The sequence below is a fragment of the Nelumbo nucifera genome, chromosome 1 (assembly GCF_055504915.1).
Source record: "Nelumbo nucifera cultivar China Antique chromosome 1, China Antique-T2T, whole genome shotgun sequence".
NCBI lineage: Eukaryota > Viridiplantae > Streptophyta > Magnoliopsida > Proteales > Nelumbonaceae > Nelumbo > Nelumbo nucifera.
In genome coordinates, this window is record NC_142649.1 from 199,666,171 (window position 1) to 199,682,959 (window position 16,789).

Here is a 16,789-nt window from a genome sequence, read left to right on the forward strand (position 1 = left end):
TCATTTGCAAGTAGGGTTGTTTACGGGTCGGGTTGGGTCGGTTTACTAGTGTTTTTTCAATCGACCTGACCTTGTCGGGTTACTTATAGACCAAACCGAAACCGACCCTCTATTAAGTAAAACCGACCTGGTCAGTTTGAGTCGGTTTGGGTTGGTTTGGGTTTCAACCAACTCCAAGCTTGTAATATGCACATGAAACCAAAGTGTTAATATTATATATAATATTTTAGAATATATTTTCTGGAAATATATATTTAAAACCAAAACATATATACAAATATATCGAAATATATATTTTTTAATTTCTGGAAATATATATTTCAGAATATATATTTTTTCAGATATATATTTATTATTTAAAACTAAAACATTTATATTTAACAGATATTTTTTCAGAATTGGGAGTGCACCCCAGCACACATATAAGCAAGTGCAGGAAATCCGAACTATGCAGTGGCAAGGAGGAGAGAAATCTCAAGTGGGGCCCAACTAATTCTTCTTTTAAAATAGAAAGTTTTAAGTGAGACCCATTTATATATTATATTCAATATTTATGATTATATATTAAATAGTTTTTTATTTTATTTAATGGTCCCGTTTATAATTTTTCAATTTTATAAATTTAATAATATCATATCAGCATTTCCTATTATTTTACTCATTATTTAACCGTAAGATCTAAAAATCCTTTAATTTTATAATCTTTCTAATTGAACCATTGAACAAACAAGAGCCTTTAATTTCCGTGAAGGTTAAACTAAACTCCATTTGACTTTCATTTCATCACTCTTTTTCTCCCTTCAAATTTTCTTGGGGTTTCTAATGTTAATGTAATTTGGGTTCAGGTGTTGGAGTTGGTCAGCAACGCAATATGAGACTACAGCACAATGCGTGGTTTCAAATTCCTTTGCACAAAACAGAATTTAAGTTATCATAGCTATGATTAATTAGCTTTCTGCTCTAGCCAACTATATATCAAAATGCATCTAACAGTCTGCAGACCAAAAGCCATGAAACCCAATGGGAAAATTCAGGTGTTTAGGAACTTCCAGTCTTGCTACAAGTGCACCAGCTTCTCCTATTATCTTGGGATTTAAAACCACAAGGTAACACCTCTGGATTGAAACTGCATACTGCAAAAGCTTAACAAGAAACCAGGATATACACATATTAGATTACAATATCATTAATTAATACTAGATGACTCTAACATGCATGATCTATGACAAAAATAAAAATAAAAATAAATGTCCAACATGATCTTATATTAAAAAATATATTCTTATTTTTCTTTCAAAACCTGACAAAAACTTGGTGTGCTTTAATTAGAAAAGCTAATTAATCATAATTATATACACCCAATTACTGGAAGGAGCATATATATAAATACATACGTATAAATTCAATTATTTAGACTATGTTGGTATACGTTGACATATAATTACATGCAATAATGCAATACAATATCTGGATAGATAAGAATGAAGTCCACCCCCATTTTATTGTTAGATTAATAAAAAAATCATCTTTTATCTTTATATTTGGGTGGATGCATATTAAAAGAACCTAAATGGAGTTCATGAATTGCAATAGTTCTCAATAAGAATTCAAGGTAAAAAGGGGTATTTTCCAATGTTAGTTCTGACCAATGTTTTTAAAACTGAACTGAACTACGAACTGGTTAGAGGTTTGATCATTGGGTCGAATGGTCCGATCATTCAAACCAAATAGACGGCCTGCTCTGACAAAAAATTAAAAAAAATAAAAATATCCAAACTGTTGGATGATTTGAACAGTTCGATTGCCCAGGTCAATAATTCGCTGATCAAATCAATGGTTTTTAATGAAATAACGGTTTTGGAGTAAAACGGAACTGGTCACCCAACTGGTTCCTGTTTTTCTCAATCCAACCGTCTAGGATCTTGGTAAAGTGGGTTGGATGCAAAATTAACCCCCAAACTGAACTCACATTCTCAGATTTCAGATTTCACCATTATACCAAGCAATCAACTACCCCCATTTTTTTTAGGATTCAACTATGATGCTAAAAAGACATGATACCTGAAAAACCTACAACCAATTAATTAGCATAATAAAAGTAGTAACTAATCCGGTGAACTTTCATCGAAATTCACGAGTACAGATGTAATTGGTCAAAGTCTTTCCAGAATAATAAATTTTCCCTTGAAGATCAAATTTAATACAAGCCACAAAATTACACTTAGGTTTGTAAGTGAGGTCCAATTGCGAGGCATCAATTAGCTTTGAATCTGAGCCTAGCCTAATCTGGTTGTTTAGGTATTGGGGGACTAGTTGGGCTAATATTATCTTTTGATGCATGAACAATTGAACATGAGTGAAACTCCTTTGTATATGATATGTAAACATTAGTTCATTTCTCACCTCTACCACAAGGACATATCCATCATCCTCTTCATTTCCTTTGGGAACAAAGATGGGCTCACCAATGAATCTACGGCTTCCCACAGACCAAGTGGAAACAGAGTTGTTTGACAAATTTAACTTAGCCAACATATCAAATGGAAAATGTGGTAATAGATGGCGAGAACCAGAAGCAGCGGCTGTATAGATGTAAGTATTTCTATTACCAGAGCGAGTTGGATTAATAGCAGGAAAGTCTGATGGTCTACTCCAATTATTTAGTGGTTTCACTGAGCATTCATGACATTTTCCATCTGCATCGAAGTTGATAGCCACCTACATTAAAGATACATTATAAAGTGTTTGTGCCATACTGAAAATCAATATGGAAGATATGGGGATTCCAACTATCACAGTAACATTTAAATAATCATTCAAAATTGATGAAAATTTTTAAAATGTAACTTTTGTTAAATATATCCAACAATAAGCCCAATTCCTAAAAAAAATGTCTAGAAGATGATATATGAAAAAAAAGATTTAACAATTAAGGGGGTTTCTATAATGTAAATGCTTTTGTTTTTTAAATTGTCAGATCAACCAAAAAAATAAAACCAATAAATTGGAATCATAAATGTAATAACGAATCGGGTGTTATTTATCAAAATTCATGGGTGAGTTTTGATTGGTCAAAACTCTTTCTATATCATATCTTTCTCATATCATAGACTTTCCCAAAAACAAAAAAAAATGTTCTTGAATTGTGTTTTTCTTTTGCGAAGAAAGAACAAATTGGTTTTGCTTCGGCTTAGTTTGGAAGGAGTACAAATGCAAATATGTAGAGTGCAAAACCTTATATTTTGTATGTATTTGCACTATACATATTTGCATTTGTACTCTTTCCAAACTAAGCCTTCAGAAAAAACAATTCATGCTTTTGAAACAACCAAAATGATGGTTTGTAAAACAAAAACAAATGTTGGAATACAAATATTGTATGATCCATGAAAGATGATGAGATATATTGTACGATTTAAAACACCCCCTAAGGTTGGCAAAATTGAATCTATACCTCTAGTCCTCTTTGGAAATTCGTCAATGGCCATGTTAGGGAGTGCTTAAAAATAAGTGCTCATTTTTAAAATAAAGGCTTATTTTTTAAGCCCAAAGACCCAAATTTCCAGCTTTTTTTGACTAATACAATAAGCACTTATTCAATTTTTTTCTTCCAAAATTATCCCTAGTTGAATTTTAAAATGCCACATAAAATTATCCTTAGTTGAACTTTATAAAAGTACTTTTATTAAAGCACTTTTACATAAACACTTTTATAGAAGTACTTTTACAAAAGCATTTTTAAGAAATTACTTTTATGAAAGCATTTTTATGAAAGTACTTTTACGGAAGTACTTTTATGAAAGCATTTTTGTGAAAGCACTTTTACAAAAGTACTTTTATGAAAACACTTTATAAATAAAAGTATTTTCATAAAAGTACTTTCACAAAAGTGCTTTCTTAATGGTACAAGTACTTTTACAGAAGTGCTTTTATAAAAGTACTTTCATAAAAGTGTTTTTATAAAAGTACTTTCACAAAAGTACTTTTATAAAAGAAATTTAATAAAAGTGCTTTCAAAGGGTATATTTTTAAAATTTGAAAGAAAATGAATGATAAAGTAGTTACAAATGCTTATTTAAGTGCTTATTAAATAAAAGTACTACCAAACATAAGTGTTTTTTTTAAATAAGCACTTGAAAAAGTTGGGTGCCAAATACAAATAAGTGTTTATTCAAATAAACACTTATTTTTCACTTAAGCACTCTCAAACGTGGCCAATGATTCATAAGATGGAACCTTGTGATATTGAAAAAATGGATGAGTAACATAGGAGAATCTAAATTTTAGGCACATTGCTATGATTAAAATTTAGAGAAAAAAAAACACTGTGTGATTGTAAAGGTTATTATAGGAAAATTATGAGAGAAAAGTTAAGAGATTCATATGATTTAAAGGGTAAGAGATGAGTTACATATATAATTGTACAAAAAGTGGCATTAGTCAATTGGTTGGATCCTGATTCTCAACTCTCAAAGGATAATTATATGTCCATCCAAATAAAAAATATTTACACTGATTCTCCTTAATATCGCCCAATAAATAGCTCACTAACGTTCAGTTTGAAATTGAAAGACTGCAAATTAATGCAAATATGTACAGAACAAAACATTTCTAAACCTTATATTTGCACTGCAAATACTTATACTTGCACTTCCCAAACTAAGTCTAAAGACCATAACATTTTATCACTACAGCAACTATTTTTCCTCATCAATTTGTCCCTCAAAACAAATATAATTATATGTTTTGTTTATGACATTTTTCCATTTGTTGTTTCTTTAAATTCTCAAAATCCACCATTTTGTTTCATCTTTGATAATTACAATTTTGTATAAAGTACTTGCATATGCCTTGCACATGGAGGCTTTATGGTAAGGAAGGAGGAATTCTACAGGTAATACAAATCATCCATAACTGGATTAAGGTGGCTTTTGGGAAAGAAGTTAACCAACTTTAGGCTGCGTTTGGAAACAATGTAAATAAATGTGAATGTAAATATGTAGAGAACTGTTTTTAAAGTCGGACTGGACCAAACGGTAGGACTGGAAAAACCAAGACCTGACCGATTCTGTTTTCTTTCAAAATTGTTTTTTTTCCAAAACTGTTGATTTTGGTCAGCAAATCGTTGAACCGGCTGGTTAACCGTTCGAACGGTTTTGACCAGTTTCCAATTTTTTAATTTTTTATTTGTTTTGTCAGAACGGTGGCCGGCCTGTTCAAACCAGTAACCGGACCCCTGACCAGTTCGGTCACCGGTTCGTTTTTAAAAACCATGATGTAGAGGGTAAAAATTGCAAAAATTGAGTTAGTTTTGCACTGACAAAGTTACCTTCTTACTAAACAGACTTTTAGTTGTAATGGATGCAAACATGAATTCCAATAAAACATATGCCTTTTTTTATCAAAAGTCCACTTGAATGCAAATTTACTTATTTTTTATTGATGTACTTTTACATCTTGTTATCAATGTAAATATACATTCGTCTGTCATTTGTCAATGCAAAAATGTAATGTTGTCAAACACATGCAAAAGTGAACCAGAGTGCAAATTTACCCTGAACCGAGATTTACACTTTATTTGCATCGTTTCCAAATGCAGCCTTAGGCTTTTTTTACAAACACCAGTTCTAACTTATTTTGGGTGCTTTTAAGCATACAAAATGCCAACAAGCTGGTTGATAAAGTCTCTTACTAGTTGTAATGAAGACTTGAGATCGAATCCCACCTACACCTAAATTGGGAATGGGCTACACCCATTGTATAGCTCACTGAACAGACATCGTGTTCAGCTAATCCCAGTTCCTGTATAGGATGTCTATATATACATACCAGACCATGAGGTTTGAAATCCAGTTCAACCCATCTTATATCTGGGCCCATGTGAGAAAACACGTGCCTGGGCCCAGAAATTTCTAAGCTGAATGGGGGGCTGGGCTAATTCTGATCACAAGTTGCTAGATGAAAGATTCTCAGGTCCTTTGCAGAGCTCAATAATAAATGGCATGACTAGCATCAGTCCATTCCCATGTTTTTTCTCATTTTTTTTGTAATTGGATATGCATAAATCCAAATTGATTTGTTAACATTCAAATTCAATTTGAGCCTTATCCTTTGGATTTAGATTTAATTCAGCCAAGTTAATTAGCATGTACTGCTTTCTGAGCATTATAATTATTTCTATGCTATAAATCTGATATTATATTAAAATTAAACTAAATTAGTAAATGATTGAATATTTTTTGGGGAGATTGGGGTTCAGCCCAAGGTCAGAATTTATAGGCACAAAATACAATTGGGGTAGGTGTCAATTCAGAATTGATGCCAATTCACAGACGAGCATTGATGCATAGAATAGGGGTAATTGACCTTTTGAAATATTGAGGATATGAACTAGAAATCAAAATTCTACAATGGGCCTGTCAGTACTTCTCCATATATTCTTTTGATAAGGCCTATCAAATAGAAAGAGGTTACCTGAACTAGGTGTGGCAATAACTCTTCTTCTTCGCTTGCATTCATGTAAGAAGGATCCAATCTATTGCTTTGCCAATTATATCCTGTTAAAGAAAGATATTTATTCATATAACTTGAGATTAGCCTAATTTGTTTAGAAATAACATTTACAATGTTTTGCACTGAACGTACGTATTTGTATTTATACTTTTCCCAAACTGAGCCCTGGAAGAAATTCAAATACAAATATATACAGTATAAATATATACAAAATAAAAGATTATGCATTCTACATGTTTGTATTTGTACTCCTTTCAAATTGAGCCTGACTGTGTTTGGTTGCAATGCGAACAAATTTGTACTGATGCAAAATCATGGCAGTGCAAATGATTTGAGTGTAAATTCTAATCTATTTTTGTTTCAAATTTTAGTTTATTTTGTTTGATTGCAGTACAAAATGAAGTAAATTAAGACATGAATCAAAATAATGTAAAACCCAAAACAAATTCAAACAAAAATTTGCATTTTTTTCACTTACACTCCCATGCATTTGTACTAGTGCAAATAAAATTGCACTGCAACCAAACACAGGGGAGTGTACAAAAACAAATATGTAAAATGCAAAGACAAGGCTTAGGAGTACAAATACAAATATGTACGATGTAAATACAAGGTTTAGAAATACACATTGTATTAGATTTTGCATTATACACGTGTATTTGGAAAAAGTACAAATACAACTATGTACAGAATAAATACATACAAAATACAAGGTTTTGCACCTTGAGCTTGGTCCAATCTCAAACTTTGGTCCCAAATTTTAGGGTTGGGCTTGGGTTGACCATAAACCTGACCTAGCCCACCTGACTTGCACCCTTAGAACTATAAATTCTTACCAAAAATAACAATTACCAATATGAACATTTTTTCTTACCTTAGGCTGTGTCTAATTCCTAAAAAAACAAGTGAGAAAGGAAAAGTTTTTAGGAAAGTTGACAATAAATTTTCTTTTCCTACTAATTTTTTTGATAAACCGCATTACGATATTACACTTAATGGTGTAAAGGGAAAAAAGGAATATTACCAAACAACTTCTGAAAATTGAACCACCGGTAGGAACAAGCACTAGCCTGTATTTGCACCTCCAAATTCCCTTTCTTATCCCTTTGCTCGAATGCATTACCAACATGTAATAGCCACATCTGTGAAGGAGCATCAATGGGCACCCTCCAGTCTCGATCCTCAAATAGCTTTTCAGGAAACCGGGGAAGCAGGTAGATGGGTGATGTGGGCTTGTTAGGGTTTACTGACAATGCAGAAATCATGGGAGACATTCCACATAGTGCTTGCAATGATCCTGAAACTCATGTGTTAGAGGCTAACCATATTCCCCTTGTAACTAAACTAAGGGTCCGTTTGATTTATAGTTGGAATCGGAATCAGAATAGTATATTTTCATAGTCTGTTTGGTTCAGACAGGAATGGGATCTCATTCCCAAGGGAGAGGGAGGGAATGGCCATTCCCTTAAATGGGGAAATGTCATTCCATCAGGAATGGGAATGGGATTTCAACATGGTTCAAAATATCGATACAGCCCAATATGTCGGTAGGGGCATATCGGGCTGTATCAGCCCTCACTCCTTTTTTTTGTGAACCTGGTTCAGAGGAGTCGATCTAAGGCCCTTCTACCCCTGAACCGGGTTAAACCCCAAAACACTCCCTATAGGAGCGTATCAAGAGGCTTCTGATACGATACATATCAAATTTTGAACCTTCGATTCCAATTCCACCCAACCAAACAGTTGAAATCAGAATAGCCCATTCCAATTTCAGACCCCCTATTCCCATGAACCAAATGAGCTCGAAGATTTTTTAAATAATAGACCAGTAATGAGATAAATTTTTTTGCCATATAGTTTGAACCTGGTCTGGACCAAGGTAAAATTGGTCAAACTAGTATTAGATGATTATAAAAATATTTATATCCTCAATGAGAGATATTTTGTTTGTTTGAACTATAGATCTAAATAGGATGTAAGATGTGCATGCACCTAGTTCAGAAAATAAGTAGTTGCATTATTATAACTAATGTTAAGACATGAATGAAAAAAAAATAAATAAAAAGCAATGAAATGAGGTTTACCTATTACATCGAGTTTGATGCGATTGCCTACTGCAACATAATAGTTATCTGTGAAAGCCCAATCGTGGATCATTAAGTGGTCGGGGATGTTGAACTCTTGCTTCTGCAGTAACTTGAAATCCAAATCGAACTCTGTAGAGAGTTGGTTGTCAGAAACAACTTATTTGATGGTTATAAAGAATAAAAGAAAAGCTTTAATTAATTTTCTCATGCAATCACCGTAGAAGGTGAAATGGCTGAGAGGGAGCAGCATATCCTCCGCATTGCAGGACATTATTAGCAGTCTGTTTCGTTGAAAATCCATCTTGTAGTGGGCCAGCAATCTCTTTGGAGGCATCTTGAACACACCTGCCCAAACATCCATTTCATTTATAAAAAATAAAAAATAAAAAAGTAAAAATCCGTCAATGATTCGGAGTTGGATAAAACTTCTAAATCTGAAAAGTAAAATGGCTCTTTTTTAACTGTTTGAAATCTGTAAAGCAAAAAAAAAAAAAAATCTGCTTTTTTGTTTGGCTAAATAAAAAATAAGTACTTTGTATTTCGGAGGTAATGACACTTACGTTATGTTTGGTTTGAAGAAAAAGATAAGGAAATGAAAGGAAAGATAAGGAAATTTGTGCAAGATTAGTAAAGGTTTTCTTACCTTTCCCTTCTTTTCCCTATCTTTTCCTTCAAATCAAACATAGCCTTAGGGCATGAACTTTTTAAGTAGGACAATTTAGTATCCTGAATTTTAAGAAAAATATACACTTCCAACTCTGTTAAAACAGACGTTACACTGAGGGCAAATTTATAAAAAAAAAAAATGCCCGTGTTTAGATTACTATTTGCTCAATAAACTTTATTTTACTTTTTCTTTTCATATAAAACCATCTATATACTTCTTTTTAACAAAAAATAAAAGCATTTGAATGGAACAACGAAAAACAGTGAGAAATATAAAAGAAAATTTGAATATGGACATTTTTGTAACTTTACCCTCTCTATAACATTAGGTTTAATAGAATTAGGCTGAAGTGTATATTTCTAAAAGTTCAAAGTACTAAAATGTTGCACTTGAAAATTCAAGCCCACTGCCCCCAAAGTACAAGTACCTATCTATTATTTACCCTTTTTGTTTTTCAAAACCTAAAGGGCAAAAGACTTGAAACCGTTTGTGTTAAATATCAACACCTCACTAGATATTAGTCCAGTCTGATCCAATCCAATACGAGTCCATTATAGATGGACCAGCTCTAATTAATCCAATCCGATGAATAATTTGGACCGCTCTGGACTAGGGTCCAATTCAATGTCTAAACTGTCCAAACTATTCAAATTGATCCATTGGCATTCATACTCTTATCTTCTATCAATGCACCGGATATTGGTTCAATCTGACCTAGTCCAATATAAATCCATAATAGATGGACCAGGTTCAATCCAGTCCAATAAATACTTTGAACCATTAAGCGTGAACTAGTCTAATTAATTAGCATCTAAAACAGAGAGACCAGAAAAGAAATTTCAAGTCTAGCAAGATTTAAAAATCAATTTTAAATCAAAAAAGAGAGATAGAAAATAAGTAGAAAAACCATGGATGATCCCTAAATTGCAAATAACAACAACAACAACAACAACAATAATAATAATAATAATAATAATAATAATAATAATAATAATAATAAATGAATAAATAAATATACTGGCTATGAAAATAATTGGTAGAAACTTGAAAGCAAGGGAAGAGAGATGACCTCTCTATTAGATTTAGGTGTTTTCATAGTAAACAGGCTAAAAAAGGGTAAATTGTACTTTGGGCCTAGTCTCACTTTAGTACCCAAATTTAAAAACATACCAATCTAGTACCTGAATTCCCAAAACGTCCCAGTTTAGTCATTATCATTAGCATTCCATCAATTATCTATATTACGTGATGACATGCACAACTTAAAACTTTTAAAATGTCAAAATTATCCTTCGAAATAAGACATTATTCATCTTCTTTCTCATGAATCAAGATTGAACCAAAGCAATGATAAACAATCCAAAGGACATTTAGATGATTAATAAAGAAAATTAGATAATACCCAAAGGGAATTTACATCCTTTCACATCCACTGAACAGCAGTTAACAATTTTAGACTAAACTGGGATATTGGATTGATACATTTTGAAATCCGGGTGCCAAAGTGAGACTTAAATTTGCCCTGAAAAAAGATATTGAAATAAGAAAACACTTAAACACCTTGCTCTGTAGAGAATCTTGAGACGTCTTTGCAAAGCATCTTTCGAGAAAAGATCCCCTGCACCTCTATGCATCGACTTTCTCATTGTTATCCCTTCTTGAAAGAACGTCAAGCACTATATAGTATGGACTATGAAGCTCCAAGGGTCCCCTCATGTATCGCCCCTTGTGAAGGCAAAGGGCCAAACCAAGTCAAAGAGCTTCAGTCTTTGGCTTGATATCTCAATGAGTACACCATGCCTATGACAATGAGCAATGGCATCCATTATAGGTATTTGTTATACTGCAAATAGGTTATATTGTTATTGTATAATTTGATTAAAGGGGTGTATTAATCTTTTTAACTCTTTCATAAGACATAACGGCTTAAGTGGCATTCTATAAATCTAAAGAGTGAAAAGAAAAAAAAAACTCCAAAAAATCCTTGAAATCAATCAGTGGAGAATTTATCTTTCTGTTTTTGCAAACATTTGAATATAGTGGAGTTATTCGATAATCTAAATGTCGTGACATCTGAAGAGGTTGTGTTTGGAGTTAGCTAGGCGTTTAAACCATTTGGAGCAATTTTTGGTGTCTGATGGCTCCATTGGGAGGTAGAGACAAATGACTACTGAGTACTGAAAGCAAAATTTTCAGTGTTTCATGGTCAATTCAGCACTACCAAATGCCACCTTATTCTATTATGAAGATAGACAGAAGGTCTTAATATTTAGGATAAAAGTGGGGAGGTTTGAGTTTTTTATCGAAAAAAGAAAAGAGTGTATTTTAATCATTATGAATCCCTTGAAACACATCTAAAAACTAAGGCTGTAACTTGAGCCAAGTTGGCCCGAACCCAACCCAAAAAAGTCAGGTTGGGTTGGGACGGTTTGATGCTCGGGTTAGGATTAGGGTTAAGGTTGAAATTCATGAACCCAATTTTACTTCAAGTTGGGTTAGGGTTGAATATTTTATGTTCTTTGAATATTTTATTCTTCATTTCCTCTACCATTTGTCGCCCATAGTTTGCAGCCAGACCTGTTCATGGGCCGAGTGGCCCGACGGGCCAGCCCGGCCCCCGGACGGGCTTGAACATGTTTATAGGCCCGCGGGCTTAAACTCGGGCCAAAAAGCCCGGTCCGCAATAAATTCGAGCTAGGCTCGGGTTTTGTCAAAATAGCCCAGCCCGGCCCGACCTAAATTTAGACCTAAAATGGGTCATGTGATTATGTCCATTTGAATAAATTTTTTGATTTAAGAATGTAAAACTGTGTTTTAAAACGTAAAAGAAAAGGAAAAAAACCATCTTGTAGGCCCATTGTTCATTTAAATAGGAAAAAAAAACATTTGATTTTTTAATTCTAATTTGAATAGGGAAAATTGTAATTTTTTTTATTAGGTCGGGCTTTGGGCTCAGGCTCGAGTTTCGGGCTTTTTATCAGGGCCGGGCTCGGGCCCAAGTTATAGGCCCGTTGGTCGGGCCGGGCTCGGGCTCGGGCCTAGCATATTTCCATTAATGATGAGTAAAAGCCCAGCCCGGCCTGGCCCATGAACAGGTCTATTTGCAGCCCATAAAAATTCTATAATAAATCACAACTCATAATAAAAATGTAGTCATTTCAACACTTATTTTTATGAATTTTGTACTAAAAGAATCAATAAAAACATTAACAAATAAATATTAATAAAACATAGGATTAATATATGTAGTGAAATTTAATTAAGATTTGAGATTAAGATGTTCTATGAGATTTCCAGGGATGGGAAGAAGGTCGAATTGGGTTGGGTTGAGTTAGGGTTAGGTAGATTGGATTAAAGGTCGGGTTGTCTTAAGGTTAAGGTTGGGTGTTTAGAAGTTAAGATTGAGCTAGAGTTGGCCTACCCGAATTGCAGCCCTACTAAAAACATTCGATCCATGAACCACCCCAAGAGTCAAGTCCCCCAAATAAGAAAGAATGTTCGTTGCATAATTCATTCGTTCAACAAGAGGAAAGAAAAACAAATATGTAACTTGAGATCTACTACAGCTACTGCAAATTATATAATCATATCACAAGTGATAAATACGTGTTCCAAGCTTGTTTATCAGTGTGCAACCAACCAACCACGAGTGAATTCCATACATACATACAAGGCCAATGTTACAAAATATTGGTGTGATTGATTGCTCGGGATACATAGTAATTCGAGCAGCTTATCTAGGGGTGTACAATCAGTCGATTCGGTTCAGTTTGGTTAAAACCAATGACCTAACCGAATATTCGGTTTGACCATCTCTCACAATCAAACCGAATCAAACCAGAGTTTAGAAATGAACCTTTTCAAACCGAATTCAGTTTGATTTGGTTCGATGTTTTGTTCGGTTTTAATAATTAACGAATAATTAATTATTAGACTTTAGTATAGGTTTTAATAATTATTCTAAGTCTTAATGAACAATTAATACAACTACACTCATTTAATGAACAATTTAATGACTAATTATTTAAACAACTGCACTCATTATTAGTCTAGGTTTTAACACCTTAGTTATTTAGAGTCTCTAGACAATTAATTAATTATTATTAAATAAAAGCTAGAATAGACCTAAAGCTATAAAGCACAATAGGAATGGGGAATTGCGAATTGGCCATTGAAAAAGATAATAATTATTAATTAATAAGTATAAAGTTTTAAATAGAATATTATATATTTAATAGACTTAATTAGATACAACCATTAGTTCAGTTGAAAATCTCAATCAAACCAAACCAAAACCGAAAATCAAGTTTTTAAAGAAATAAAAACCAAACCAAACCGACATCTGAATTAACCAAACCGAACTAGCTTATTCGATTTAGTTCGGTTTATTTTTTGGCTTATCATCTGAATTTGAATGCTATCCTATCTACGCTCTCCATAATGAGAGATCAGAGGACACCTTTCAGCTTTCACCATTGAATTGAGATCACATCAGCGTCCCACATGCTCCCCACATGCACATCTCAGCATGTATTGAGAACGTCTCCTGTACTTGTCATTAGGAGATGTTCCCAATACACAGTTGGGATGTAATGTGGGGCGTTATGGGGCACCCCCTGTGGAGCACTGATGTGAACTCCATTGAATTGGTCTTAAATGCATGTGCAAAAGGAATTCACCTACTCCCACAACATATCCTCACCGTGAATAGGGAACATCTTCCATTGACAACTTCAACAAATATTCTCAATGCATATTGAGATGTACATGTGGAGCATTTGTGAGGCACCCTCTACGAGACACAAATATGATCTCATGCAAAAGGAAGCTAGGACACCCATGGAGGCACCATCTATGGGGTGCAAATGTGATCTCGTGCAAAAGGGAGGGATGTGCCGTGGGGCGCCCTAGGTGCGGGGCAAATATTAATTCCTTCTTCATGTGTATATTGATCGGGATCGACTTCACTCAGTGCAAGCTCGTGCGTGCACCGTTCCAACCGCTATTTATAACCTTAAATTTGGAATATCTCCTATAAATAAATCACATAAGTATGAATATTCTCAATGCAAAGCTATAAAGTTGCTCTAATGGGCTTTGCCGGACGGAAGCTAAAGGTATAAATAAGGGTAAAATACAAAAATCTCCCCTGAAGATTCTGACAATCATAAAAACCTCCCATATAGTTTCATTTTAACAAATACCTCTCCTGAACTTTTGAGAAATTCAACAAAAACCTTCCTTCTGTTATTATTCCGGATGGAAAACGTTAAATTGATGCACCAGTTTTTTCCAAATATCCATTCTACCCTTTCATAAATTAATTTATATACAAAATTACTAAAATAATTCCATTTTAATTCAACAAGAAAACATATTTCAGTAATTTTCTATGTAAAATTACTAAAATGATCATTAAAAGAAGTTTTTGTTGAATTAAAATGGGATTATTTCAGTAATTTTGTATATAAAATAATTTATAAAAGGGTAGAATGAGTATTTGAAAAAAAAAATGATGCATCAATCTAACATTGTTCATGTGAGACAGTAACGGAAGAGAGATTTTTATTGAATTTTTTAAAAGGTCAAGGGAGATATTTGTTAAAATAAAATTATAAGAGAAGTTTTTATGATTGTAAGAAACTTTAGGGAAGCTTTTTATATTTTACCGATTGCGGTTCAAAAATTCCTAAATAATATAACCTGCTATATTCGAGATGGATCACATCAGCGTCCTATTTTCTTACGCACAATACCACTCTGACGTACAAGTGCACCCCTAAGGACGCACAATACCACTCTGACGTACAAGTGCGTCCTATTTTCTTACGCACTATAGGACGCACATCAGCGTCCTATATTCGAGATGGGACACCGATGTAAATCCACTCTGACGTACAAGTGCACCCCGGCCCGTGCCCCAAGAGGAAGAGCAAACAAGGTGAAGGCAAAATAAAATAAGAGGAGATTCTGAATAAAAAAAGAGAATTCTTATCTCTAATGGCAGAAAGAAAATCGTAACTGACACATACCGTAAAGGATCGGCTTCAATAGGCAAGCCGCAAAATCCCAAAAACCACCGCTAAACCCTCTTTTTGACGACAAATTGCTGTCGTCCGTCACATCAAAGTCAAATCTTCCAACCGTATCCAACGTCTCAGTTTCAAGCTCATATGGATTGCCACCCTCCCACATGCATAACAACCGTCCTCCCCATCTCAACACGCTCGTATTCGCTACGTTCTTCATCACTTTTGTATTCAAAATCTTCTTCCCTCCTCTCAACACCGAAAACGGCCCTCGATGCGTAAACCGCCACCTCCCGCTCCCGGTCTTTCCTTCACACTCTTCCCTCTGCGCTTCTGTCTTAACGTATCTCGCCGAGAACCTGACCTCACCGGAATTCCCATCAACAACGAATGCGCGGAGGTATCCATGGCCGTCCAGAGGGTGAACCGTTGAACCGTGGTCGTCACAAAATATACCGGGTCCTACTAGGTAGTAAGTACCGGAAGGGAAGTCGGCAGGGATCGCGCCATCGACTGTACGAAGTACGACAGGCTCCACCGACTCTGACCGTTGGGAGACGAAAAGGAACTGATAGTCCCAGAACGCGGCAACCGAGTTGTCTGCATCTGGGACCGACACTTGCCTTTCAGGCATCGAGATCATTTTAGCTCGTGTTGGGAGTCTGTACACCGGGGAAAGCTTCGATGGATAGGGTAGTTTTGGAGGGATAGCTTGGCAAAATGTTGCTTGCATAATTCCAGCGACCTTGTGGGTGGCGGTACTTTGGAAATAGAGGTGGCACTGGCGTTACGTCGATGGTGGTAGTTCACGAGTTTATTATATAGGGATCATGCCAAACAAACTGGGTTCAAAATTTATCATATTTACGAAGATGACATTTTATAATCAACAGGGTAAATTTCAAGAGTCCGGATCATCTGCAACATATGACAGTTTGACACCACACATCTCATACATGATACGTGACCGGTCCCAATTTTTATAATGGCTCCAGTTTTATAGTGACATGACAGGTCCCACTTTTATGATGGGTCTCAATTTTATAGGGAGATGTGGGGTATTAGATAAAGTTGGTAGAGTGTTGGAATTTGTTTAGTTAGTATTGGAATTTATTTAGTTAGTAGGTGATTCATCCTAATTCAAATTTTAAACCCTAAGTGGGGGAATTGGGAATTGCTCCCCAGAGAATGCACCTCACAGCCATATCTCACCGTCAATAGGAAACATCTTCCCATGAATAATAAATATAAGTATGGGAGATATTCCTGATATGTGACTAAGACATGCTGTGAGGTCAATGTGAGGAGCAGATTCAAACTCCCTATGGAACGGGATCTGCTTTTCACACATGAGCATCTCATAGGCACATCCACCGTGCATTGAAAACATATCCCATGAATTATAATTTGTAAGTACAGGAGATGTTTCCAATATATGGTAGGATGTGTGTGTGAGATCGATGTGAGGCGCCCTATGTAAGGAGCAGATCCGG

At 34.6% G+C, this 16,789-nt stretch overlaps 1 protein-coding gene across 3 annotated transcripts; it reads right to left on the reverse strand.

Moving 5' to 3' along the window:
- Positions 1-933: 933 nt before the first annotated feature.
- CCD7 (carotenoid cleavage dioxygenase 7) lies at positions 934-16,256 on the reverse strand. 3 transcript variants are annotated; one of them, XM_088886819.1, is made up of 7 exons: positions 15,300-16,253; positions 8,817-8,945; positions 8,598-8,729; positions 7,538-7,810; positions 6,475-6,557; positions 2,404-2,718; positions 934-1,142 (listed from the first exon to the last, which is right to left on the reverse strand). In XM_088886819.1, exons 1-7 carry the CDS (start codon positions 16,027-16,029, stop codon positions 987-989), a joined length of 1,818 nt encoding a protein of 605 aa, XP_088742945.1. In that variant the 5' UTR covers positions 16,030-16,253; the 3' UTR covers positions 934-986. The 3 variants fall into 3 exon arrangements, with proteins under 3 accessions (XP_088742945.1, XP_010264426.2, XP_088742944.1); XM_010266124.3 differs by having other exon boundaries at positions 934-1,133; positions 15,300-16,252; XM_088886818.1 differs by lacking the exon at positions 934-1,142 and having other exon boundaries at positions 2,091-2,718; positions 15,300-16,256.
- Between the last annotated feature and the right edge of the window lie 533 nt (positions 16,257-16,789).